This window comes from Mauremys reevesii, linkage group 19 (genome assembly GCF_016161935.1).
Source record: "Mauremys reevesii isolate NIE-2019 linkage group 19, ASM1616193v1, whole genome shotgun sequence".
Taxonomy (NCBI): Eukaryota; Metazoa; Chordata; order Testudines; family Geoemydidae; genus Mauremys; species Mauremys reevesii.
This window is the reverse complement of record NC_052641.1, coordinates 24,187,390-24,211,128: the sequence shown is the minus strand read 5'-3', so window position 1 is coordinate 24,211,128 and position 23,739 is coordinate 24,187,390. Positions and strand designations below refer to the sequence as shown.

The 23,739-nt window shown below is 43.5% G+C and overlaps 2 protein-coding genes and 1 long non-coding RNA gene across 4 annotated transcripts; 1 reads left to right on the top strand and 2 right to left on the bottom strand.

The window, feature by feature from the left end:
* Positions 1-678: 678 nt before the first annotated feature.
* On the bottom strand, positions 679-8,117 carry RABEPK (Rab9 effector protein with kelch motifs). 2 transcript variants are annotated; one of them, XM_039506507.1, is made up of 8 exons: positions 7,891-8,117; positions 6,757-6,819; positions 6,249-6,406; positions 5,054-5,206; positions 3,882-4,043; positions 3,051-3,200; positions 1,496-1,645; positions 679-1,141 (listed from the first exon to the last, which is right to left on the bottom strand). In XM_039506507.1, the coding sequence occupies exons 1-8, from the start codon at positions 8,112-8,114 to the stop codon at positions 834-836; spliced, it is 1,368 nt and encodes a 455-aa protein (XP_039362441.1). In that variant the 5' UTR covers positions 8,115-8,117; the 3' UTR covers positions 679-833. The 2 variants fall into 2 exon arrangements, with proteins under 2 accessions (XP_039362441.1, XP_039362442.1); XM_039506508.1 differs by lacking the exon at positions 7,891-8,117 and adding an exon at positions 7,749-7,884.
* Positions 8,069-17,710, top strand: PPP6C (protein phosphatase 6 catalytic subunit). The gene is made up of 7 exons (XM_039506509.1): positions 8,069-8,304; positions 9,823-9,918; positions 10,559-10,624; positions 11,211-11,352; positions 12,946-13,025; positions 14,774-14,983; positions 16,005-17,710. The coding sequence occupies exons 1-7, from the start codon at positions 8,230-8,232 to the stop codon at positions 16,251-16,253; spliced, it is 918 nt and encodes a 305-aa protein (XP_039362443.1). The 5' UTR covers positions 8,069-8,229; the 3' UTR covers positions 16,254-17,710.
* Positions 15,160-23,608, bottom strand: LOC120386766. Its single transcript, XR_005589910.1, has 4 exons — positions 23,175-23,608; positions 18,650-18,675; positions 17,012-17,075; positions 15,160-15,732 (listed from the first exon to the last, which is right to left on the bottom strand). It is a non-coding gene; the product is annotated as an uncharacterized LOC120386766 (long non-coding RNA).
* Positions 23,609-23,739: the final 131 nt, after the last annotated feature.

Below are 23,739 nucleotides of genomic sequence, written 5' to 3'. Positions count from 1 at the left end.
TGTCAACCATACACCTCATTTGGAACCAGAAGTACTCTCACAGCAGCAGCGATAAAAACACATATACAGTACTCTTCAAATAAAACAGCATTTTTCTTTTGCATATAGTAAAGTTTCAAAGCTGTATTAAGTAAATGTTCAGTTGTAAACTTTTGAAAATAACTTTTGTGCAGAGTTAAACAACCTCCATTCCTGAGATGTTCATAACTGAGGTTCTACTATATACTACTTCCAAACTGATAAAAATTGGAATAAGAGGCAAGCTAGGGATTATAAACCAATATAGCACAGTTTTAACTATGCTGGCATATTTATGCCAGACTTTCTCCATAGAAACCATCTCTAATTTCTCAGGACTGGAGAGGACTTGCTAACCAGAAGGCTGCTATGGAAAGGTTACCTCAAACAGATGAAATGTTTGTTTCCTTCAAAGCACATTCCATTATCTCATCTTGATCACAAGGCAGATTCCAGAGCCAGCCACCTGGGCTTCAGCTCCACTCTTGCCAATAGCAAAATGTGCATTAAATCTACCTCGTAGTTGCATATCCTCTGAAGGAGACCATAAAAGGTAGCTGTACACATTTGTGGAGTTTGTGACCCTTTAAGGTGAAGGACATTACATACATGTAAATATACACAGCAGCCCAGGAAGGCAAAGTAATAACTAAAGAGTCATCTGTAACAAGAGAATTTTAATAAATAAGGTTTTCTGCTTAGCACAACACTCAGTTCATTCCAGAATTTAATTTCTTGGAGTGATCTTGTCAGTTATAAACACTGAAAAAAGAATTACATTTATACAAATGGACAGTTGGAGTACTCTGGTTTTATTACTTAATCAGATTCACAATACAGTCCCTGTGAATCTCCCCTTGAGTATCCATCCCACCAAATATTAAAAACAAATACATCAATTTGTCTTCTGTGCAGCCTTTTCCTATTTGTTTTTTCTGATCAGAGTCCTCATCACTGACTGTTTCAGTTGCTTCCTTCCCAATTGTATTTCTGCTGGTTACATCATCTGAATCTCTGTTCTTAACATTGACACATACTTGCCATGGAATGATGCACATGGAATGGTCCAACCTTCCAGGGGGCAAAGGAGAATCAAATTCTAATAGTGTCCATTGTTGCTTTTCTGCAGTTCAAAAAAAGACATAAAATTCACTGCGAAATCAGTCTGAAATTCACAGAATTGGAAAGAAGAACAAGGATAGTGGCATCATCATAAATTATCGACTAGTCTACAATGTTATAACCCCCTTAAAAAAAAAAAAAAGGTGGGGAGGGGAGGTGATGCTGATTAACCATAACATTATGCCAGTGCAGAATTGGAGTAATGCCACTGATTTCAATAGACATGTGCTGGTGTAAAGGGGTAGCCAAGAAGGAAATTGGGTTTGGAGTTTCCAGGGAAGATATAATAATTCCTATGATAAAAATATAATGGTAAAAACCTTTGTAGAATGTTATGAAAGAAAACACTTCCCACCTATGTGATATTTATACATTGTATCCAGTGCCCCAGTTGGGTCCATTCCACCAAAAATGTACAGATGGTCTCCAAAGGCAGCAGCTGAGTGGGCTGCCCGACCTCCTGGGACATCACCAGCAGCTGGTAACTTTTCCCATCTCATATCATCTACAGGCAGAAAAATAAATCAGTGGCTACATTGTATAGAATGAAATAAACGGCTATTTATTAGCATTAGAAGGCCAACAGCTGGGCAGGGTCTGAAATCCTCTGAATCAGCCTCATCTTTGAGTTTGCTTTTGTTTTAAAGCAGTCACACTTGGGCTTTGCTTGTAAGAGCTCAGGCTAGTAACAAGACTGCTGTTCTTTTTGGATATGAACAACAATTTGCAGGTACTTGGCACATTCCTGCATCAGAGGTACTGTCCTTCTGGGGAGGTGGCATTGGGGGAAGCAAAAAGGTTTTCCTTCTATGGGGATGTGCTAGATTTCTTCTTTCCATGGCATGGGAGTTCCTGGTGGTACCAACAGACATCAAGCAGCAGGAGTACACTTGGTTGAAGATGTTCTCCCTCCCATACGTAATAGGGGAGCAACTATAGTAGAACCTCGGAGTTACGAACTGACTGGTCAACCATGCATCTCATTTGGAACTGGAAGTACGCAATCAGGCAGAAGCAGAGATTTTTAAAAAAGCAAATACTGTATAGTACTGTGTTAAATGTAAACCACAAAAAAAAAAAAAAGGAAAAATTAAAAAAAAGACTTGACAAGGTAAGGAAACTTTTTCTGTGCTTGTTTAATTTAAATTAAGATGATTAAAAGCAGCATATTTCTTCTGCATAGTAAGTTTCAAAGCTGTATAAGTCAATTCTGTAAACTTTTGAAAGAACAATCATAAGGTTTTGTTCAGAGTTATGAACAAGTTCCAGTCTCGAGGTGTTAACTGTGAGGTTCTACTTGTATAGAACATCAATAGAATGGATAGTGCTTTCACTGCCATTCTGACTCACGAGAGTGCCTTACACAGTAAAGACAGAGCATTGTTTTAATTACTAGTTACAGAATATGCTACTGCAGCCATTCATGAAAGAAACGTGGGGTGCCAGTCTTTCAGATACTTTGTGGTAATTTATCACTGTCAAGCAGTTTTTCAGCAGTGAAAAGACCCCCAACAGCAACATACATTCAGCTCTTAGATACATCAAATAGTAACGATCTCCATAGCCATATTACAGAAATGCCCATATTTCTCATCTTGTAACCAGCAGCTGGCTTTGATAGAGGGGAGGCCCTGCACACACACTTTTGCATTGTCACCACCAATCCCAGTCCATTAGACCTGTAAACAAATCTCTCACTGAAGCCAATAGGATTTCTTCCTGCTTAAGAACTGAGGATCAGCATGACACACGACAAAAGCAACATGCCCCAGCACCAACCAGCCACCCTGGAGCATATTTACTGCACCTATCCAATAGCTATTTTAGTGGTTCTGTAAGAGAAGGTCTCTCTCAAAGCAGAGCACATCACACTACTTATTAATGCAGCTATAGCTACTTTATATACTTACTTGTATCAATGCAGAACAGATCATTGTAAAATTTATCACCAGATAACCCACCATGTATGAAAAGCTTGGTCCCAACTGCAACCACCACATGGCCATGCCGAGGTGAGGGAGGATTACCATGTGCTTCTGGCTGCGACCAAGTCAAAGTGGCTAGAAATGGGAATACATATGATTATATGGTGCGTTGTTGGAGCTCTGTAAAGACATTAAACCAGAAATCCTGGTCTAGGGACCTCTAGACCAAGTCTGACAAGATGATTTTTAAATCAATAACAAAAGCCTTAAGCGTCTAGTTTCTGGGATTATCGCAAAAGGCAATTCAAATACATACTCAGCAAAGAAATGCACCTATTTGTACATCTCATCTAGAAGTAATAACACACTGTTGGTGTAGCAGAAAAAAATCATTGTTCTTGCTCTACACATTGTCCTTTCATAGTGAAGTGAGCAGCATATGTTTCCACTTCTGAAAGAGAATGGCTACTAGCAGCAAATTGTGGTAGAAGTTGGAGGATTCTGACAATACACCTCAATCACGTCCCACAATGCCAATGATACTCTTAGATCTTTCCTCTGAAGATACTACCCAGTTCCCCAGTGACTGTGTGGTGTTGATATGTTTCAGATAGGGGGTGTACAGCTCATCCATCTAATTTAAACCTGTAGCCAAAAAACAGTCTCATATAATACACTATACCACTTTACCTAATTTTTTATGTATTATTTGCACTTCCAGGCCTTTATTCATCTCTGTGCCACACAAGCTTTCAGTCCAAGTGGACAATGAATCATTTAACTCAGTGTAACAAAACATTAGTTATTTAGAGGTACCTGTGTCAAACACATGAAGTTGTGGATCTTTAACAGGCTCTGCTCCTTTATCTCCCCCTCCAAGTACATAAAGCCGGTCTCCTATAGCCGCTGATGATGTGTGGAATGTCCTAGGGAGTGGTGGAGTCCCAATCAGTTTAGGACTTTCCCAGATTCCTGTTTCTAATTAAAAAATGAAATGATAATTATTCACAAATATATAACAAGAAGTACCTTATTCATATGAATTCTTCAGAGCTGAGATTGACTTGCTTAGGGAGTTATTAAACACACAAAACACAGTGACAGGGGGAAAAAAGTCAAAAGTGGCAAAAAAATGACTTGGGAAATGATCCAAGTTGCAAGTGAAAGGTTGGTCTGCTGCATGTTTCTAATTCAGGTTTGTTTACACCACCTGGCAAAGTGCGATGTCCATTCTACATTAGCCACATAGGATTTTGTGGAATGTATTTATATGCTGAAATCCAGCATGGTTCCTGGGATTTCCCACTAATGCTACAGAGCTCCTGTATTTATTCCACACCTAGAGATTTTTACAGGGAATCTGTCATTACACAAGTTGAGACTTTTAAAAAATGCTCTTTACAAGCAATATATATGCCACACCACTGAAATGCTGTCATCTGTGTAGTGGAGGACAACAGACAGGTAAAAAACAGGCACATAAGCCAACAGAGAAGGGAGAGGAATTTTTGGTTAACAACTCCAGGGCAAACACCTAGTCTCTTAAGAATCTTTAATATCCATACAGAGCAGACCACACTACATCTCGTTCAAATGGCCCACACACATTGAATTGCATGGTGAACTGATACGGCTCTGGTAGGACCCACTCATTTGGCACAAAAATGCTCCTGTTACTGCCAAGCATGGGATTCGTTGCCGTGAAGCACTAGTGTACAGTGCATTCCCTGCGGCAAGGAACCTGAGGGGCACACTGCAAAAGTCACCGCAGCATTTTAGAAAGTCGTAGATTTGATTCTACCTAGTCTTTAACGCTCCTAGGAGGAGATAAAGGAAATCATTTGCCTGTAAATACAGCTTCTGAAGTTTACTTTACAAATCTAACGAAGTAATTCAAACAGTTTCTCATATGGATAACAGGTGCATATCCAACTGTCCAACAAAGAAAGAGAGAAGGCTGGGATGGGTAGATTCTACCACACACTTACCTAGATTCAGCACTTGAACACAGTTTCTATTTCCAGACTGGTCAGCCCCTCCAAACACCCAGAGGCTAGTGGGGCTGCTCGTGGGAATGAAGGTGGCATGTTCATATCGAGGCAACAGGCCCACCCAACCAGGCATTGCCCACTGGTGTCTATCTGCAATGGAGGGAGTAAGTGCAGAGTTCCATTTGTAACAACACTGGTGTTTCCAGTACTGCTGCAGTACCTTAGGCTGACTGAGGCATAGTGTAATCCATGAACAAATTTCAGCTAAATACAAATGCTACTTCAGGACAATGAGACATAGATAGATGGCCGACGGCCACGTCCTCCAGGGGTAAGTCTCAGGGCTGTTAGTCCTTGCAATATAAGACAAAATAATTCAACTGAGATGAGCTACTTTAGTCTATTAACACTGCCCCTTGATGTTAGCCCATATTCTAATTTTGACAAGAGTGTGGAGACTAATACTTGAAAGCATCCCCATAAATGCACTCCAGCACAGAAGCACGACAGATCACCCAATCTTTCTTAGCTCACAACTCTCATCCCCCCAACAAAATGACTATGGATGTCCATAGCTAAGGACACAGACATGAGATTCAAGTCCAGAATATGCAGAAACTTGAAACCCTATTTCCTTCCAGGCTCTGATCCTTCAGTGACACCCACAGCCATATGCAGACCCATGTGGCTGCAGGATTGGGTCCCTCATCCATCTGGACAGGTTGTAACACTCAAGACTAAGGCTTGGTCTATACTACACCCTTACTTTAATAGAACTACATCGCTCAGGGGTATGAAAAATCTACACCCCTGAGCAATGTTATTATGCCGACCTTCACCTCAGGTGTAGCCAGTGCTATGTCAGTGGGCGAGCTTTTCCTGCTGACATAGCTTCCACCTCTCGCAGAGGGGAAGTTACTAAGCTGATGGGAGAGTTCTCCCCATTGGCTTAGACTGAGCATCTTCACCAGACACAGTGCAGCTGCGCTGATGTAAATTTGTAGTGTAGACCTGCTGTAAGTAACTGTGTCACTGTTTCTAGGCCTTATCACAGTTTTTCCTGTCTCACTGAGGTGTTTGCATGGATCTGGTATGACCTCCCCAAGCACAGCAAAGATTGAACAGACTTTTTGGTTTCCAAGGACAGACCGCGTAACAGGCAACAAAACTGCTAAACACTTCCTGTTCTTACCCAGATCTATGATGTGGGCATCGGAGAAGCTGCCATTGGGATCTGCTCCCCCGACAATGACCACTTTGCCTTTCCCAGTCGTTAGGGCTGGAGGCAAATATAAGCAGTTATGGCCAACGCGTGCACTAGGGCTTTCTCCAAGGGGGACAAGTGTGTACCTAGAATAGGGAAATATAGGCATGAATCAGGCTTTGGGGAGGGAAGGACAGGGATATTTGTAGTGCCTTCAATGGGGAAGTGCTGTGCCAGAGAAGAAGGGTGTGAAACACTCCTGGAACAGGGGAACGAGGGGAAAAGTGAAAGTTTAGAATACAGATTAAGTGAAAAGATTGTGCCATATATTGATGGGAAGAATGTAAAAAACACCCCTCACGTTCTAATATGGACCCCATATAGTCATCAAAGAAGCTGGTGCTTTATTGGGCTTTAATGGGGGAATTTGATGCCACTGAATGATAGCCACAGTGAGGGGACTGAGGATGAATGGGGAATGCTGAGGTGCACTGACCATGTGGCCCTCTGGGGGACAGCTCCAGGCTCCAGAACTGGCAGCAACTTCGGCCTCATGAATCTTGAGCAAATGAAGGCAAAGCCAGAGTCATGGAAATCCCCCTAGATTCCCTCTCCCTACAGGCCCCAAACCTCTTCAGTGCCTGCGGGCAAATCACCCCCCAGCCCCCCTCCAGTGCCTGTGGGGAAATCCTCCCCTGAACCCCTCCAGTGCCTGCGGGGAACCCCTCAAACCCCTCCAGTGCCAGCAGGGAACCCCCCAGCCCCCAAACCCCTCCAGTGCCTGCAGGGAAATACCCCCCCAGCCCCCAAACCCCTCCAGTGCCTGCGGGGAACCCCCCGAGCCCCCCCAAACCCCTCCAGTGCCTGCAGGAAATACCCCCAGCCCCCAAACCCCTCCAGTGCCTGCAGGAAATACCCCAGCCCCCAAACCCCTCCAGTGCCTGCGGAAATACCCCAGCCCCCAAACCCCTCCATTGCCTGCAGGGAAATTCCCCCTGAGCCCCCCCCAACCCCTCAAGTGCCTGGAGTGAAATACCCCCCAGCCCCTCCAGTGCCTGCGGGGAACCCCCCTCCAGTGCCTGGAAACCCCCAGGCCCCCAAACCCCTCCAGTGCCTGCAGAGCCCCCGAGTCCCCCAAACCCCTCCAGTGCCTGCAGGGAAGCCCCCGAGCCCCCAAACCCCTCCAGTGCCTGCAGAAACCCCGAGCCCCCAACCCCTCCAGTGCCTGCGGGAAACCCCGAGCCCCCAACCCTCCAGTGCCTGCGGAAACCCCCGAGCCCCTCCAGTGCCTGCGGGAACCCCGAGCCCCCAACCCCTCCAGTGCCTGCAGGAAATACCCCCAAGCCCCTCCCCGGAGGCAGGACCCGTCCTGTCCCATCGTCTCCACAAGGTCGCTGATCGCGCGGCCCCACGCGGGAGCCCGGCTCTAGTCCGGGCCCGCGCGGCCCCCGCAGGGACCAGCCCGCGGCGGAGGCCGCCCCCGCTCACCGCCGCTGCCCCCGGGGGGCGAGGAACCCGCGAGCTGCCCCGGCTACAGCGCCCGGCCCCGGGCCCTCGCTCCCCTCCGCCCGCCCCCGCCGGCCCGAGCCTCGCTCCGCGGGGCGGGGCGGAGTCAAGCCTCCCTCCTCACCGCGCACCTCGACTGCGGAGGGCCCCACGGCGACTACACTGCCCAGCATGCACCGCGGCCCGCGCGGCCATGGCTCCCAGCATGCTTTGCGCAGCGCGCCAAGGGCTGACGCGGAGCGCGCTGGGAGGTGAGGCGGATGCAGCCCCTGGTGGAGGTCTGTGGGGGGCGCCTCCGTTTCCGGTCCCTGGGTAGAACGGACTGACAGTTCCGGCTTCCTCCCCCATCGGAGGGGGCTGCCCGGCGCTCGCCCCGGAAGTTCCCCTCGTTTCCGGCGTGTGGCCGCGGCAGAGGGGCTTTACCGCCCCGGAAGTTGCCGGCCCCCCCAGCTGCTCTGCTAAGATGGCGCCTCTGGACCTGGATAAGTACGTTGAGATTGCGCGGCTCTGCAAGTACCTGCCTGAGAACGACCTCAAGGTGAGGGGCCGGGGCCGGCGGAACGTAGCGGGAGCGAGCCGGGCTGGCGGCCTGGCCCCCCTCTTCTGGGTGTGGGCTCACTCCCCTGGCGCCGGCAGCGGCCTGGCACGGGCAGAAGCGGAGACAGGCAGGTGCGAGTGATCCCCGCCTCAGCGAGCGCCTGTCCGGTCAGGCGCCCTGCCCGAAGCGCCCTTCTAATAAACAGGCTTGTTGCTAAGGTAGCCCGGCATGTTTATAGTGTCAGCTCTTCAGGGCTGGGGCTTTGTCTGCAACCTTGTGCATGGTGCCAGGCCTGCAGCGCAGGCTATTCTGCAGATTGCTTTGACTAGGGACAAGGTGGAAGAAATACCCTTGGTTCAGTGTGGTTCCACTCTGAAAAGTGACTGGTCTCTTCTAATGCTGCAGACCTCACGCTATTGCACCTTACAGAGACAAGCTAGTGTAAGGCAATGCCTTTTGTTGGGCCAACTTTGGTGACCGAGACCAGCTTTTGTGTTACTGAGCTCTTTTTTCCAGTGTGGGAAAGATACTCAGAGGGTAGTCTATGCTAGAACCACCACAGTGGCATAGCTGTGCCATTGTAGTACACCTGGTGAAGACACTGTGTCAGTGGGAGAGCTGGCATAAGAAAACCACACTGCCACTTACAGTCTAATTCATACCCCGGGTGTCATAAGTTATACCAACAGAAGTGGTAGTGTGTACAAGCCCAGAGTGTCTCAGCTAAATAGGAATTGGAAACTACTTGTTTAACATAAGTAGTTAACAAACATTGTGAGACCATTAAAAGAGAAGTGGTCCATTAACCATGGTCTATGGAGAGTCATGCAACAATAAATGTGGTACTCTCTGCCTCTATGACTCAGTGGAGTCACTGTGCCTGAGTGTGTGAGTAGGATTCTATTCTTTTTTGTACATCATCAATGGAATTGTTTTCTAAGTTCTAGTGAGCTATATCTATGTACCCACAGTGAAGAATATGGGGTTGCACAGGTGTAACTGAGACCTTAGTTATTGATGATGAGTGAGAAGGACAGAATCCAGTTTGAGTCTTTCATCCCAGGATAAGTTTTTAGGGTTTGCAGTTGGAAATTAACTCTTTTCCTCTAAACTGAGCATATCTACTTCAGAAATCATTGATACAATAAACATGAAATAACCACAGTGGTAATCTAATGTTTAATTTTTTAGAGCAAAACTGCAATTTAATGTAGCATTTAAATAACGTAAATTACACTTACTCCGTGAACTGTTGCTCTGAGCCTCATTGAGACTATAGTTAAACTGTGTGAGTCTGTAGTGGCACTTTAAAACATTAATTCAAGTGCAATCAAATTTTCTCACACGTTTATCATCCCGAGTCATGTCAGCATGGTTTCTCATTGATGTCTAGAGAATTTGGTAACTGAATAAATCCTAAAGCAAATAACTTAGTTCATTAGTTTATAAATCTGTTAATCCTTGATATTACAATGCACAAAAACCATAGGCTGATCAGTGTAAACTTTTTCTCTGTAGCGCTTATGTGATTATGTGTGTGATCTACTGCTGGAAGAGTCAAATGTGCAGCCAGTATCTACACCAGTTACAGTTTGTGGCGATATACATGGACAGGTAAAATGGCATGAATACTTGCATGTTATACCCCTAGAGAGCAAGCAGAGTCTGTCACTTACAAACATTTCTATAAAGGTTGATGGTGAATATAAATATATGGTTGGGGAAGCATAGTTCGGGGAAGCAGAACCATCTACTGAATGTTCAGTAATTTTGCAATATTCCGTGTGCTTTGCTTTTGTGCAGTGGAAGAAAAACATACTGATTTTAACTTTCCCAGAGTGTGCTTTTGAGCAGTCAGCCTCACAGATTAAGAAGCATTGCTGAATTACCCTCACTTACTCAGACTGCCATTGTTGAGCTGTTCAATGTAGATAGGGGCCTCATCCTAGAAGGAGAAAACTCCATTTGAAGTTGATGGGTGTTATTTATACAAAGGGCTTGCACACTGTAAAGCTCCTCTGATGAAGTAAGACCTAATCAGTATGTCAGCAGTTTAACACCAAGTGGATGAATGGGAAATCTGTCTGAGGCCATAATTGTTCAGCTGAACTTTTTCAGACCTACTTTTATCTTGTTCTTGAAAATAAGGATTACTTCTCTTTAAACCTAGATAAATTCCAATTAATTGTGCTAACACACTATTAACTAACAATGATAACAGAACCCTTATTATGGACAAACTCTTTTTTTGCAGTTTTATGACTTATGTGAACTGTTCAGAACTGGAGGTCAGGTTCCTGACACAAACTACATATTTATGGTATGTACATATTAGATGTTGGTCATTCAAAAAAAAAAAAGTGTAAGGAGAGCACTTCTACAATTGCACTGTTGATTTAAAACAAATTTCAGACTTCTTTGGTTTTAGTTTACATTTTAACTCTCTTGCTTGTAAACATCTTTTCCGCTCCCAAATTTACTCAGTTCCACTTGGTTAATATGTGTGGCTTTTATTTTGTCTACCTAAAATTTGAAATAGGGAATGCTGGTTCACATGAAAGGAAATACATTTTATAGCCTGCTATCTAAAAGCTCCAGCTTACACTGGCAGTAGAAGGGAAGTAGAATATTTGAGTGGCTAATAAAGGACCTCCTGAAATGTTTCTTGGATGAATGGGAACATAAGAATCACAGAAGTAATGTTTCAGTTTTAAATGTGAAATTTCAAATATCCATTTAAATGTTTTTGTTTTTTAAATATGTTTTCAGAATTCAAATAGCAATGGTGCTATGGTGCCTTGTGGTGTTGGGCCTTTGCAAATTGAGAAATTAGAAATAGATGTTACTTTGTGCACTTCTGAAACCATTTTTCCCATTTATTATGCAAAAATATTTTTAATTTGCAGGGTGACTTTGTAGACAGAGGTTACTATAGTCTTGAGACTTTCACCTACCTTCTTGCACTAAAAGCTAAATGGCCTGATCGTATCACACTCTTGCGAGGGAATCATGAGAGCAGGCAGATAACACAAGTATATGGATTTTATGGTAAGCCTTTATAAACTGTTTCTGAATTGTGGTTAACTAACATAAAAATGCAATGAACTGATTCTCTGTCCTTTCTTTGGTAAATTTGATTTTGAATACAATGTGTATAGCTTTTCTAGAGGCCAAGTGGATCGTGAAATAGGATTCATCAGAGAAATAAGCCAATCTGAATGAATACACTGTCAAATAGTGAAGTAATGTAGCATAGTACGGGGAGCAGTAATTATAGTATTGAAAAGGACTATGCTCTAATCTACTGGGTAGAGTTCTATTTCCAGGTCTGTCACTGACTTGCAGTATAACCATAGATCTTCATCTCTTTGCCTCAGACTTCTTATCTGTGAAATTGGGATAAAGAGCTTAATATGGACGTTGAGGTTTAATATTTGAAGTACTTTGGGATTGTCTGAAAAGTGCTGTAGAAAAACAAAATATAGAGAACTCTCTCTTTATGACTTAGGGCATAATAGGTTTTAATTCTAATTATACCAACTAATCTGGTAAGTCACTACTGGTGCAGTAGATGAGGCAATATTAGTGAATGAACACAAGATTAGTATTGGGCAATAACACAAATAATATAAACTGAGGGAGTGGGTTTGCCTGAAAGCTTTGGAACTACAATTAAGTTATGACAAGACCTGAGGAAATCTTTCAAGGATCTAATAGTTGCCTCAAAAAATATGTAATAAAAAATGGACTTGCTTTTGGATCCCTCTGGAAATGAGGAAAAATGGGTATAAATCTTGATATCTTAATCCGTTATGCTTAAGGAATCCTTGCTTGCTAGGTCTGGCTTATCCAGATCTATTAGAATCTAGTTACTTACGCCTACATTGAGGCTCCGTCCTCTTTGACCCGAAAATGTATTGCATGGTTTGGTTCTGCCCGTGTAGATAGGGCCATGCTGTGCCACTGTGACTGCTTTAGGGCAGTAGCTAGCAGAGCCTAATTGTGAGGGCTTTTCTTTGCATCTCACAGTACAATCTTCTTCAACTCAAATGTGGAAATAACTTCTTTATTTTAGAAAAACAAACCCTAATGTCTGTCCAGTTTCCTTAGTGGCCTAATGTGGGGTATTAGTTCCTATAGCATAACTTGGACCAGGTTGATTTCTAAACCAAACAAAGCAACTGTAGCTCTCTTCCTCTCCTTTGGTAAGAGCATCTTCAGAAGCATCTGTCTTATTTAATCATCCCAGTAGTATCTGACTTATTTTCATACCACAAGAATTGAACCAAGGACTTGTTAGTAGTGAACTAAATTGAGATTTGAGTTGGGGGGGAGGGGGCGTGAAGAAGCTTTTTATGGAGGCAGCACCTTTCGTCACATTAAGATGGGAGGAAACCTGTGCCAAAATAATGCTTGAGTATGCAAGAAATGAGAAAACTACTGCCAATAGAGTGGACAGATGGCCATAAGAAAAATCCCCTCTCATTGTATTACAGTCAGTGTTCCTATCTGATGGCCCAGCATATTTCTTTGTTAATCTAGTTATTGAGATTTCAACTTCTACTGTAAATATGAGGGTTTTTTCCTTAACAGAATCAGGGGGAAAATGTCAAACAATAAAATGATTTCTCTATTTAACAGATGAGTGCCAAACCAAATACGGAAATGCAAATGCCTGGAGATACTGTACCAAAGTCTTCGATATGCTCACAGTAGCAGCTGTAAGGTTTTTTTTAAACTCACTTTAAAAACATATAAAGCAGATTATTTTGCATTTTTCACTAGGCACATATTTAAGTGGCCTTTGTCACATAGTGCCTAGAGACAAACAAATGAAAAATAAAAATATTCCAGGCTTTACACATGAATCCTGGACTAGTGGGTGGGGGAGAAGTAGACATGATGTATTGTGACTTTTAGTCTTTTTATACACTCCTGCATGACATTCTCATAAGCAGACTAGGGAAATATGGTCTAGATGAAATTACTATAAGGTGGGTACACAACTGGTTGAAAGACTGTACTCAGAGTAGTTATCAGTGGTTTGCTATCAAAGGGGGGCGGGGGTAGAAGGATCTAGAGTGGTCCTGCAGGGAGTCTGTCCTGGGTCCAGTACTAGTCAATATTTTCATTAGTGACTTGAATAATAGAGGGAAGTGGTGTGCTTCTACAACTTGCAGATGACACCAAGCTGGGATAGGGTACAAGCAACTGGAGGATAGGATTATAATTCAAAATGATCTTGATAAATTGTTCTGAATTCAACAAGATGAAATCCACTAAAGACAAGTGCAAGTACCCCGAAAGGAAAAAAAATCAAACACAGACATACAAAATGGGGAATAATTGGCTAGGCAGTCATACTGTTGAAAAGGATCTGGGGGTTATAGTGGATCACTAATTGAATGAGTCAGCATAAGAACAACCATAGTGGGTCAGATCAAAGGTCCATCTGGCCCAGTATCCTGTATTCTGACAGTGGCCAATACCAGATGTCCCCGCGGGAATGAACAGAACAGATAATCAAGTGATCCCTGTCACCCATTCCCAGCTTCTGACAAACAGGCTAGGGATGCCATCCTTGTCCATCCTGGCTAATAACCATTGATGGACCTATCCTCCATGAACTTACCTAGTTATAGTCTTGGCATTCCCAGCCTTCTCTGGCAAAGAGTTCCACAGGTTGACTATGTGTTTGGCGGGGGGAATCCCTTTGTTTATTTTAAACCTGCTATCAATTTCATTTGGTGACCCCCTAGTTCTTGTGTTATGAGAAGGAATAAATAACACTTCCTTATTTACTTTTTCCACACCAGTCATGATTTTATAGACCTCTATCAATGTGACACAGTTGTGAAAAAGGCTAATGCACCCCAGAATATTAACAGGAGTGTCATATGTAAGATACAGGAAGTTTTGTCCTGTTCTGCTTGGCACTGGTGAGGCCTCACCTGGAGTTCTGACTAGTTCTGGGCACCACATTTTAAGAAAGATGTGGAGAAACTGGAGAGTCCAGAGGAGAGCAGCAAAAACACTAAAAGGCTTAGAAAACCTGACCCATCAGGAAGGGCTTAAAAAAAACCCAACAACTGGGAATGTTTCTTCTTGAGAAAAGAAGATTGAAAGGGGACATAAGTCTTCAATTCTGTTAAGGGCTGTTATAAGGAGGATGGTGATCAACTGTTCTCCATGTCCATTGAAGGCAGGACAAGAAGAATTGGGCTTAATTTGCAACAAGGAAGATTTAGGTTAGATATTAGGGAAAACGGTCCTAATTTTGAGGATATTTAAGCACTGGAATAGGCTTCCAATGGAAGCTGTGGAATGCGTGTCACTGGAGGATTTTAAGAATGTTAGTCAACACCTATCAGGGATGGTCTAGGTATGCTTAGTCCTGGGTGGATGGACTAGATGACCTCTCGAGGTTCCTTCCAGCCCTACATTTCTATGATTCTATTCTGTCTCTCAGTTAATAGATGAGCAGATTCTCTGTGTACATGGTGGCCTATCTCCTGACATCAAGACACTGGATCAAATTCGAACCATTGAACGCAATCAAGAAATTCCTCACAAAGGAGCATTTTGTGACCTTGTCTGGTCTGATCCAGAGGATGTTGATACCTGGGCAATTAGTCCCCGAGGAGCAGGCTGGCTGTTTGGTGCAAAGGTCACAAATGAGGTAAAGTCATCATCATAGATAATGTAAAATTATTGAGGGACCAGATGAACTAAAACATTGCTTAGCTTTAAGTTTGATGTTCTAATGGCACAACAGAAATAACACTGTGTGGTCTGATGACTATGCACAGTGCAATCGTTTTACAAGGGAGACCAGTAAAGTAAGCTGGGATTGTTGCTTTTAATACGAATCCATAATAAAAGGTCTCAAGATAATATTAGTAACAAGCCATTTCAACTTCTAAAACAACCTGCGCATCTGCCACTGTTTTGTTTGTGAACTCCCTATTTTGTTCTTGTGGTTAGATGGTGATCAATCTCTAGCGGGTGGTTATCCTAGTACAGGAGGTGATTGGCTTTGGGAGAATACTTGGATGGAAACGTTCTTCATTTCTCTTTCTCACCAAAGCTCCTGCTTTAGTCTTCCATTGAACAAAAGCTTCAGTAACTCTGGGAAAACCCATTCACTAAAACTTGTCAACCTTTCAGGTTATTGAAATACCAGAACTAGTAGTGTCTGACTTGTAGTATAACCTGGCCTTTGGAGCTGTTGTATATTTTAAGGCTTTTTAGATTATGACACTACAAATAGAGGTGGTGCTTGTGTAGCCATTTTACTTATTTGGGTTGATGGCACTTTTTTTTTTCAAAACAAGTTATCTCCCTGTCCATTTATGGCACCACTGGTTGTGTTACACATTCTTGACTGGTTGACGAGTTTCTAAGCTTCTGATGGACTCGCATTTTCTGCTGTGAAAGAGAACAACTATCTCAATTTGGTAGGTCACAGGCGTTAGAGGCAAAAGCCAGGGGTCTGAAATGAATGGTATCATCTGCAGTTAAACTCAGTGGTGATTCCTGTAGAAGGCTTCTGTCTGCAGGTTTACCCAGCAGACCTCTTCTCATTGAATAAAATACTGAAATCTTGAGACACAGCAATGTTCTAAGTAGTAAAGATCTGTTATGTAGTAAGCATATGTAACTATTTACTGTATATTTATATATATTTTTTTAAATTGCAGTTTGTTCATATCAACAACTTAAAACTCATCTGCAGAGCACATCAGCTAGTGCATGAAGGCTATAAATTCATGTTTGATGAGAAGTTGGTAACAGTATGGTCTGCTCCAAATTACTGTTACCGTTGTGGAAATATTGCATCAATCATGGTCTTTAAAGATGTAAATACAAGAGAACCAAAGTTATTTCGTGCAGTTCCAGACTCAGAACGTGTAATTCCTCCTAGAACAACTACACCGTATTTCCTTTGAGATCTTTTCCCATCCTGCTGTTTCCCCATTTCCTTGTACCATCCCTCTATACTTTTTATTGAGCACTTTGCTGCTGAAATGCTGCCTCTTGCCTTTTTTTATTTTTAAATTATCTAAATGTATTATGGTGTCTGTAGCAGTGTCTCAATTTCCTCCCTCCCTCCCCCCCCCACATGCCCTCCCTCATTTGAGAATGCTTGTGAAATGTCTGACATTTATTTATCCTGCTGCATGTAGTTCTTGCATATGTCTGTTTTTAGGTTAAACATTTTCCCTTTACAAAAAAAATCATAATACATTGGAACTATTTTGGTCCCATTATATCATTCAACTTTTTGTTTGGTAAGTTTTAAGAAATTTCAGCAGCAAAGTTATTACCTAGTGTGCACGATGGGACTGTAAATGCGTTTGTGTTGTGTACACATGTCTGAGATGTAAAATTGAATCGTCCTTGTTAGATCTTGTTTTAAGTGAATACAAAAGCGGTCTAAAGGGCTGTCTCTTCTCCTCCCCCCCCACCTTTTTTTAGGATTCCAATAAAAAATACAAAAAACTGCTACAGCTATTGAATTTGTACATTATAATAATTGTTCTGATTTTTCAGATACCTTGTATTTTTAATAAAGTCATATCTTAAATAAAACCCACCTAGGTTAAATATTGCAAATAAAAATCCTACTTTGTTGATGTGAGCATGTCTTTTTTCCCCTACTCAATAAGAACTACTTAACCTTTTGGCTATCAAGTATAGAACTGACCTTTGTTTTAACAATAGTGGTTTTTGGAAGCAATCCTTGAGAGAGGTTCTCTTCTGAAAAGTGACTGTGTAGAAATGACATGATTCAGTACATCTGCTCCTTGTATAGATGAGTCATTTACTCACTAAAATAAGTTACTGCTTGTCATTCCTGTTAGTTGCAGAGTCAGTACAACTGCAGGAGACTTGAGCTTGGTCCAGTTCTTGCTTTGCAAATCAACAAAATTGTTAAACCATGTTCTGACTGTAATATCTTACACTATTTCTGGATTCAACACCAATCTTGACTTGTAGATGGCTGAAAGGTGGAGGGATAGGAGGGATACTTGTAAACCAAGTGGATTTGATGTAGAAGTCAATGAGAAACAGGGAAGTCCACAAATCCACTTTTACAGTTACTTATCAGAGAACCAAACTTCACTGTTTGTGCTTAAAATACCTAATTACATATTGAAATTTTGGTAAAAGCCTCTGTAGTAAGATTGCAGTGTTAAATATCTGTAATTGTCAGCACAGATTCAACAAGTGAAAAGTGATACACAGTTGGCAATGGATAACCTGCTACCTACCAAAGAAAACTTGAGATTTTATTTTAATGTAGTAGATGTATAGTTCTGGAGTGCAAGTAGAAACATTTCTGAATCCAAGACTTGTCTTGAAACAATCTGCTCAATTTTTTGGATAGGTGATTTAAAAAAAACCACACAACACAACTGTGGCTGTTTTTTCTGCATAACATGTCCAGGCAGCAGCAAAGGGTTCTGTTGCATTCTTATTCTGCTTAGTTTCTATATTGAAGACTAGTAGCATCTTTAATGATTCTAGTTAACAATTTAGCTGGTATTTATCAATCTGATTTCCCTTTCATTTCAACTACTTTAACATTCCAGAAATATTCTGGTGAAGCTAGTCAACAATAAAGCACTCTAGTTTTTTTAATGTTGTTTTGAACATCTAATTATTTTCATAGGATAAAACTTTCTGGCTTCTGGAAATGTAATAAAAGTTAAACTTTCTATTAAATTTTCTGGTTTTTGACTTCATGTAAAATGAAGAGCAAGATACTAATTTGACTAGATCTGGCAAAGAACACTGAGCAGATAGACTCATTGGCCTCCTATTGTCTTCACGGCTGGTACAGCAACCCACAAGTGCAGTTTTTACTTAGATCTGGACCTTGATTTTTTTTTATTTTGTTTTAAATGGTAAACTGAAATAGGAGAAGCATACTCACTTCTCTGCAGACATTTGAGCTCTATTCGGTCAACAGCTGAAATAGCCATGTCTTGGACCCTGGAATAATTTGGCAGGGGGGAGAGGAGGATTTTTGTTTTACAAGAATGTGAATCTAATTACTAATGTAACTGTAGAACACTGGAAACTCATTTAATTCTTATGCGATTAAAATAATTCACTTTGTTTACTTCAAAACTCCTCTTGCAACAATTCTTCCATTTTATCTTACATTGTGTATTTAATTAGACTTTAATGCTTTTGAGTTGTACAGATTACCTACATAATATCAAAAACTCTAACTCCCCTCATGCTATATAGCATATTTTGATGTTTTAAAGCTCCTTCGGTGGTGGATGTTCCACCCTCTTCTCCCCCCCGCCCCCAACCCCCTCATGATACTAACCTTGTTTTTGTCTGGTTGAAGGACACCTGTTGATGAAAATCCAATATAGTAATAGAAAATGTTACATGTGACACTGTGCTTATTTATTTTAAGTAACTCAGGCAAGCTGTTTAGCATCTATTAAAACTACTGACTTCCTACCTTTGTGAATTGTAGTACTATAAGCAAAGAGGCTATCTCATCCCTGTCAATTATAATTGAATATATTATGGAGGAAAAGCAATCCTGAAATATGTAGTTCTATACATTAGTTTAATGGCTGTGGCAGAGAATAAATCAAGTGGTCTGATCTGTTATAAACTAATTTGGGGATAGTAAGGCATTCTCTGTATCAAACGCTTATTGTCACATAATAGGATTAACCCTACCAAAATATTTGGTTGCATTTTTCTATCAAGGAACTTAAATGCTTTTTCTATGACTAATTAATCAAGTATCATAGTTCCTTTCTAAGGTAGGAAAATATCCCTATTTTTAGATGGAGGAAGGGGTTGTAACTGACGTATAAAGAAACTAAGTGGCAACTGAAGTTGTGCTAAATCTGATAGAGCTGGAAATACAAATATGTTCACTTGGGTATCACTAGACAATCTTTCCCTTTTAATGATCCACTCCACTGGTATGGAGCAGCCATTCAACCATGGAACTTTGCTCCTAGATCAACCCCTCAAAATTTTGTAGTACCCAACTTCTAACAGTATTTCTGCAAACTCAGCTTGGTGGAAGGAAGTGGTGGTGTGATTATTCAAGGTGCCACCACACTGTCCTAGCACTTAGGTGTAGTATCATACTAACCAATCCATTAATCTAGTAGATACTTCATTTACAGCAGGTTCTTTTTTAGCGCAGTAGTTGCTTTAAATTCAGTTTTCAAATCTTCATTAAAATTGTACTGACTGGTAGCTGCTCTTATTTTCCTGCAGTGTCCAACTATGCCTTTTCTATTACAAACAAATTTGCATGAAAAAAATGTTGGAAAAACAATTCATCTTGATTGCATTGATAAATGTTATCCCTTAGCCTGACATGAACTTAACTGTTCTCTTGTAGCTCCAAAAGACACCTTATTCTCCTCTCAAGAACTGATACTCCTGGGAGAATTCTGTGCAACTGTATGTGCACAGAATTTGTATCCCCTGCAGCTTTCTTTGCTTCTCTGCAGAAAAATGACTTTCTGATGGGGAAGCTGCAAGAGTGGTTGTGTGTGGCTCCCCAGCAGTGCAAGTGCATTGTTTTGTGTGCCCGGAGCAGCTAGTGGAAAGAGAAATCAGTGGGAGTGGAGCTGGGGCTGCCTCAGCCAGTGGCTCCTAGCCTGAGCTAGGCTAGGCTGCTAGTCCTGGCTGGGCTGGGGAGGACAGGACTTCCTCTTCACCTGCAAGGAGCAGCCAGGACTGGGTCAGACCCACCCCCAGAAACCTCTCTGGCTGCAGGAAGCTCTGCATCATTCCCCCGCCCCCTTCCTGCCCCTATTGCTCATCAGCTGTGGCGAGGAAGGGGGCAGTGTACAGGAAGCTGCTCCCCCATTCTCCCAACCCCCATTCATTTGGACCCACATCATAGCCAGATCACCCTACCAAGCCTCACCCGCTGTACCCAGAACCTGAACCCAGACCTTAACAAGCCTCACTCTCTGCATCTGGAGTCCCACTGCACCCAGACCCCCACAATAAGCCCTGGCTCCCTGCATCTGGACCCCACCCCTGCACTGAGACCACCCCCCTCCCCAACAAACTTCACCCCACCTGTATCTGGACCACCCTGACTAGCCCACCACACCCAGCTCCCCACCCCACCAAACCCCACCAAACCAGCCCCTGGACCCGTCCTGCTGAGCACTCCACAACCAGACCCCCCAGCTGAGCCCCAACCACATTCACCTGGACTCCCCTGCAGAGTCCAATTAAGTCTGCACCCATTCATCCAGATCCTCCTGTGATGTTGCACTCTATATGATTTTATGAAAATATGCTAATGAGTTTAAGTATGATGCAACTGGAATATGCTTCATGCAAAAGGTCTCTTGTAAGGTATCATTACAAAGTTTATAATCTACTGAGTGTGATCATCCTATTTGTATAATGTATCACTTGTATATGAAACTAGAAATATGAAATATAATTCTGAGGGCCTATTGTAATTAATGGTGGTTTGGAATCTTGATGATTACCATTAACCAGGACAATTGACTGTAGATGGCTCTGTTTTACTTGTAAGTCTTCCTGTATACAAGTGAGCTGGCAAGTGGGTAATGAAGTCTTACAGTGACATGTGATCATGTCACCTGAACTGGAATCCATCTTTAACATGGTGCTTTTCATTGAGGAGGGGGTGGGAACCCAGAGAGGGACAAAGGATTCCCGCCTTATGCAAAAGATATATAAATGGGTGGAACAGAACAGAAGAAAGGGAGCAGCCATTGCTTAGCTTTAAGGGAGCAGCCATCATGAGGAATCCCTTAGCTACCACCTGAGCTGGAACAAGGGCTGTACCAGGGGAAAGGACTGTGCTCAGACTAGGAAGGTGTCCAGTCTGTGAAAGAGACTTATTGAAACATCTCTCAGGGTGACATTTTATCTGTACTCAGTAATGGTATTACTGAATTAGTCTTAGATTAGCATGTTTTATTTTATTTCAGTTGGTAATTCACTTTGTTCTGTCTGCTACTATTTGGAACCACTTAAATTCTTCTTTCTCTATTTAATAAAATCACTTTTTACTTGTTAATTAACTTTGAGTATGTATTAATCCTGGGGGGTTGGGGAGGGGGGGGGACAGCTGTGCATCTCTCTCTCTCAGTGTTATAGAGGGTGGGCAGTTTATGAGTTTGTCCTGTATAAGCTTTATACAGAGTAAAATGGATTTATGTGGGGTTTGGATCCCACTGGGAGTTGGACATCAGAGTGTTAAAGACAGGAACACTTCTGTAAGTTGCTTTCAGTTAGGCCTACAGCTGTTAGGGGACATGGTTCAGACTCTGGGTCTGGGTTTGCAGCAGGCACATCAGTTGGCCACTCCCAAGGGGGTTTCTGTGATACATGTCACACCTCCTCCCACCAAGTTGCTTGCACCCAGATTGCCCCACACAGAACCCTATCACCCCACACCTGGATCTCCCCACACTAAGCCCCTCCACACTTGGATCCTGCTAGGCTGAACCTGCCTGCCTACATCTTAGCATGGAGGGGCAGGGCCTCAGGGTGTTTCTAGGACAGGCCTGGTCCTTGTGCTGTGTCTGTGTTGGGTGCAACTTTAGTACTGAGTCCATATCCAGATTGGCAGGGGACACAAGGTGATCTCACACCTCTGTAGTCAGTGGCCTGTACTCCCCCTTGCCATGCTGGAGTCTTCACATTTATTGACAAATAAAATGTGCAGATTTTTAAAATGTGTGCAGAATATTTTATTTGTTGGCACAGAATTCCCTCAGGATGCATAAGCAAACTCAAATGCTTGAAAGGAGGGGTGTGGAGGAGCTTTACTGGAACTGAAACATAGCTTAGGGTGTGTGGAGAATCTAAGCAATGGGGAACAGCATGTAATTTCTTAATGCATAATTCTAGCTGTAGGAAATCAGACATCCTCCTTCGACATCTTAATGTTAAATGCTGGTTCATTAGATGGTTGAACCCAGTATCGTAAACTTTAAGGGGGGGGGGGAGTAGAAATAATTTGTCATGCAAGTAAAATATTGGGTATGTGGACCTGGTATGTAAGGGGCTGGGCTACCTTAGTCCTAGATTTATTATGGTTTAGAACAGGGGTTTTCAACCTTTTTCTTTCTGAGCCTCCCACCTACCACCACCATGATCTAAAAACACCACAGCCCACCTGTGCCACAACTGTTTGTCTGCATATAAAAGCCAGAGCCTACATTACCGGTAGCAAACAGGGCAATTGCATGGGGCTCCATGCCACAGAGGGCCACATGAAGCCAAGCTGCTTAGCTTTGGCTTCAGCATAGACACCGACTCTGTGGGTGCTCCAGCCCTGGAGCACCCACGGGGAAAAATTGGTGGATGCAGAGCACCCACTGGCAGCCAAGCTCCCCTCCTCCGCTGAGCATGCTGCATCCACACTCCTCTGTCTACCTGCCAACGCTTCCTGCCCAGCCACCCGCAACAGCCATTTGGCAGTGTTAGCACACTCCGGGGGGGGGGGGGGAAGAGGGATCGTGGCACCGGGGGAAGAGCCAGGGCTGGGGCAGGGATTTGGGGAAGGAGTTGGAATAGTGGCGGGGGGGGGGGGGGGAAAGAGTTGGGATGGGGACTTTGGGGGCAGGTCCTCATGGAAGGGGTGGAGTGGGGGCAGGGTCGAGCACCTACGGGACAGGGGAAGTCGGCGCCTATGGCTTCAGCCCTGGTGGTGGGGCTTAGGGCAGTGTGGCTTCAGCTTTCTGTCCTAGGGCGCCAGTGAGTCCAATGCCAGCCCTTCTTGGTGGCCCCCCTGAAACCTGCTCATGGTCCCCCAGGGGGCCTTGGGCCCCTGGCTGAGAACTGCCGATTTAGAACAAAGTGACAACACTCACCTCCTTACAGCAGCTTTTCGCCTACTTCCCCTTTGACTGATGACAAGACAGGTAAGGTCTGGAGTTCACTGTGGCTGTGCAATGGACTGCACCCAGCCAAGCCTGACCTCACTCTGGGCACTTCTCTACCAGTTGCAACTGCAGGAGCGGTAGGGAGGCCTAGCTCCGGCCTGACCCAGGGCTAGGTAGCTGCTTGCCCCAGTTGCATGTGTTTATAGGCAGGGGGGGCTCTGGTGCTCCCAGACCAGGGCAAACAGCACCTGCTTCTGGTAGGCTTGCCAACCCTCCAGGATTGTCCTGGAGCCTCCAGCAATTAAAAATTAATCTTCAATTAAAGCCTGTCATGTGATGAAACCTCCAGGAATGCAAAATTGAGGACCCACCTGGGGCCCCCTCCCTGACTGGCCCAGCATGGAGCTGGAGGGTGGGTCGAGCCCTCCCCACCGTCCCTGCCCCTCCCCCACGCCTGCTCAGCCCCCGTCCCCAGTCCCTGCCCCTCCCCCACGCCTGCTCAGCCCCGCCTCCCCAGTCCCTGCCCCTCCCCCACGTCCGCTCAGCCCCGCCT

Excerpts from the sequence above, each read along its gene's own strand:
- RABEPK (XM_039506507.1), bottom strand. The coding sequence starts at position 8,114 with ATGGGGGAGGAAGCCGGAACTGTCAGTCCGTTCTACCCAGGGACCGGA. Across the intron at positions 5,207-6,248 it reads TGCCCACATCATAGATCTGG|ATAGACACCAGTGGGCAATG; the intron begins GTAAGAACAGGA and ends CCTCCATTGCAG. Across the intron at positions 1,646-3,050 it reads TCTGTTCTGCATTGATACAA|ATGATATGAGATGGGAAAAG; the intron begins GTAAGTATATAA and ends TTCTGCCTGTAG.
- PPP6C (XM_039506509.1), top strand. The coding sequence starts at position 8,230 with ATGGCGCCTCTGGACCTGGATAAGTACGTTGAGATTGCGCGGCTCTGC. Across the intron at positions 9,919-10,558 it reads GTGGCGATATACATGGACAG|TTTTATGACTTATGTGAACT; the intron begins GTAAAATGGCAT and ends CTTTTTTTGCAG. Across the intron at positions 13,026-14,773 it reads ATATGCTCACAGTAGCAGCT|TTAATAGATGAGCAGATTCT; the intron begins GTAAGGTTTTTT and ends TCTGTCTCTCAG.